Consider the following 3,404-nt stretch of genomic DNA (forward strand, 5'->3'; position numbering starts at 1 on the left):
CGGGCACACTATTCTATCTTATTTCTCTTCCTCTTGTTTTGTTGAAGTTTTTCATAATTTATATAGAAAATATTCATTTCAATGTTGTTACTGTTCTTAAAATATTTCATTATTTCATTGTTTCCTTTCCTCACTGGGTTATTTTCCCTTTTGGAGCCCCTTGTGCTTATAGCATCCTACTTTTTCAACTAGGAGTGTAGCTTAGGAAATAATAATAATAATAATAATAATAATAATAATAATAATAATAATAATAATAATTATAATAATAATAATACCAGTCAATCCCTAATAAACTGTCAGGGCATGAGTGCTGCGATATCCAATGCAGGAAGAGCCACCAAAAGCGAAGCATTTCTGCCTTAAAGCAGAGTTGTATTTCGGGAAAGCGACCAATGCATTGCAAGCAATGTCATCACTTAATCGTTCCCCGAAGCCATCAGCTAAATACAACTGGCCTCCCGAGCAATCAGTAATTAGGCGACCGGGTACGGGTTGGGCTTTGTCGGGTTCCAATGGAAATGGGTTACACGGATCGGGCTTTTCCCTTTTTGGAGGATCAAGGAATACGAGTCGATATCTAAAGGGCTCTGGGATACGGGGGAAAATAAGAGAGATAAGCTTGACTGTAACATGATTGATAAGGAGATAGGAAATGCTTCACTGAAGGTGAATAAATGAATTGTCTACGTGTGGATAATGAAAAGTATATAATGCTTGAAATCAAATTTTTCAGTTCTCGTGAGGATGCTGAATAATAAAAAAAAAAATGTCTAAAACAAGAGCAGATATTCCGAATTAATTTCATTCCATTACACTCGAAAATATGACTAATAATAATCATATTAGCTTGTATTTTCATTTGACATATGTCAAGACATGGAAATGATCAAAACTACAATCAATAACATAGACAAACATTTGACAAAAATACAGAGAAGAGTCAAACGCTGAAACCAGGCGACTTTCGAGACGACTAGTAAGGAAATGCGTAGAAATTCCTTTGTTACAATGTATACTTAAACCTGTGACCTTCTTCTGAATTCCAGCACAGTCTTCATGCAAATAGCAAAAGCGATAACAGGTCGAGAGGTCACCACACTTAATGGCTTCAATCTTGTTTACGCTAAAGATCACTTGGATATGGTTGCACAATTACGCAGTATGAGGCCCTGCTATAAATGCATAAAAAAAAAAATTCTATTTTGGTAGATAATACTTCCTCCTAATTTACTTATTCGATTGTTGTATAATAGAAAAATAATATATGTTATCAAGATGAAAAAGAGTTTATAAGAGTGTATTAAACAAAGCTGAATATGCAGTATTCATTTTTTCGTTGCATAAAGTTATAATTAAGAATGCAAAGCACTGTTGTCTGGGGATAAAAGTACATTCGAGGGTAGAAAGACTGTGGCAAACCCAATTGCGTCTTATTCCTTAAATGTCTTCTGTGGCCATGGCTTTACGACAAGACATTAGTTGCAAAACTAAGAACCCAAAGACATCAGGGGAATAAAGAGCAAGTGGGTCTTCCTGATATTTAAACTCATACTGTACTTCAATTTGAAAACGTTCTTTGCCGTCATTCATTGTGTCTTCTTTCCTCGTTCTTTCCACACCGATCATATTCCACCTTACATATATGAATTTTATAAAATTAATGGCTGGGGGTATATCTTATCCTCGGAAATCTGCTAAAACTACATTTATGCCTTGCACGCACTTTGAGCTAAGAACGGGATTAGCACTCCTCCCTTGCCATGACTATAAAAGGCTCCAGTAGTATATGTCAGAATGTTTCAACACTGTGAATAAGTCAGTTAGTCAGTTTGATGACAACTGCAGCATTAAACTTATAATATCGGAGGAAAATTTCTCCAAGAATTGGATTCTATTACGTAGATTGAATCGTTGAAACTACTTTCATCTCATTGTGACCCATTTGAGCATTTTCTAAGAACTTTAACATTCAGTTTGGAAAGGTTTTCCTGGAATCGTGTTTCCATCGTCTTCTGGATCGCCGGAATAAACGGAATCCATTACCAATGTAAATATCTCTTTGCCAAACAAAGACATCCAAACAGAAAGACGGCCGTTTTGATTTTATTTCAAGCGGCAGGGAAAAAGGGATAAGACATTTAGCATTCGCAAATGGTAGTCAACTGGAATACAAATGGCTGCGAGGGAAAAAAAAAATCAAATTACATTAAACTTTTCTGTAATCTTAGTATTTAATGATCTTTTGATTTCTCGATTTCGACTTTGATGAAAAATTTTAATCAACAATATGGGTTATTTTATCACCAGAAGCAATTTTAAGCAATAAACATAGACATTTGGGTAAGTATATGTAAATTATATCTTGTCCATTGGATACCAGGTTACAAAGGGATACAATTATCATTTCATTCTATACTTTGAATAACAATAATATAGAAAACAAATAAAATATATACAAAATAAAGCCGATTACCTTCTGAAGTTGCCTGATTTCTTGAGTATTTCAAACGAAAAGGTCGGGAGACAAAAAACAACGGCAATTTCAAAATGTACCTGCTTTAATTGTTGCACAAACACAGACGGAGATAAATTAAAAGAGCTAAATTTCCCTTCCACTCAACAATAAGTGCGAGTGATTTCTCGACCTCACCTTTAGCCTTTTCCTTGGCTTCAAGGTTAACCTCAAACACGACTTGTGATAAAATACACTTAATAACGGAGTGCAAAGGATAGTTCTGAATGTAAAATATTTATTTTTAATGGGAAAAAAAGTTGAAGTTAAAAGTTTTGATAAGTTGTCAGTTCTGAAAAATAAATAATTTCAAGAACAGACATATTAAAGTCTTTTACTTTATAATGTAACAAAGTGACTTCCAAAAAAGGAAAGCAAGTTTAGATAAAGTTAGACGAAAAGTAAACGGTGAATTTTCTTTCGTAATTTAGTAACAAGTGAATTATTACACTGAGGAAAGATGCAAAGTAACTTTTGAATTTTCATCCATTACATAAAGAGGAAAAATATTCCTTTTTCTTTTTAGACAATAATGCGTGATTTTTTCGGCATTGAAAAATGAAGCGTAATAAGCATTTTTTCCCCCCGATTAGAGAATGAAAAACGAAATTTTTCTTCAATTACGGAAAGTAAATGACCTAAAAAAAGCAATGAATAAATATATCAATATTCATGAAAAATCCCCTGAAATGAAGTTCTGTTTTGAAAAGAAAAAATTAAAGGAATAAAATAGAATTGCTTCATGGTTGCTTTGTTGCTTCGGTGAAAATGTCTGAAATTGTAAAAACTTAAGCGATTATCATTACCATTTTACCACACAGCATAGCCGAAGCTTTGAAGAATTACAGCAGTTAAACACGCACATTCACGCACAAATAAATACACATGC

General features: G+C 33.6%; 1 protein-coding gene across 1 annotated transcript in view; it reads right to left on the bottom strand.

Moving 5' to 3' along the window:
• Window positions 1-288: 288 nt before the first annotated feature.
• The window catches only part of LOC137621778 (uncharacterized), a 1,028,309-nt gene continuing 1,025,193 nt past the window's right edge, over window positions 289-3,404 (bottom strand). Inside the window, exon 6 of the mRNA XM_068352287.1 lies at window positions 289-590. Coding sequence (XP_068208388.1) covers window positions 289-590 — 302 coding nt within the window. The remainder of the gene's footprint in view (window positions 591-3,404) is intronic.

The sequence above is a fragment of the Palaemon carinicauda genome, chromosome 28 (assembly GCF_036898095.1).
Source record: "Palaemon carinicauda isolate YSFRI2023 chromosome 28, ASM3689809v2, whole genome shotgun sequence".
Taxonomy (NCBI): Eukaryota; Metazoa; Arthropoda; class Malacostraca; order Decapoda; family Palaemonidae; genus Palaemon; species Palaemon carinicauda.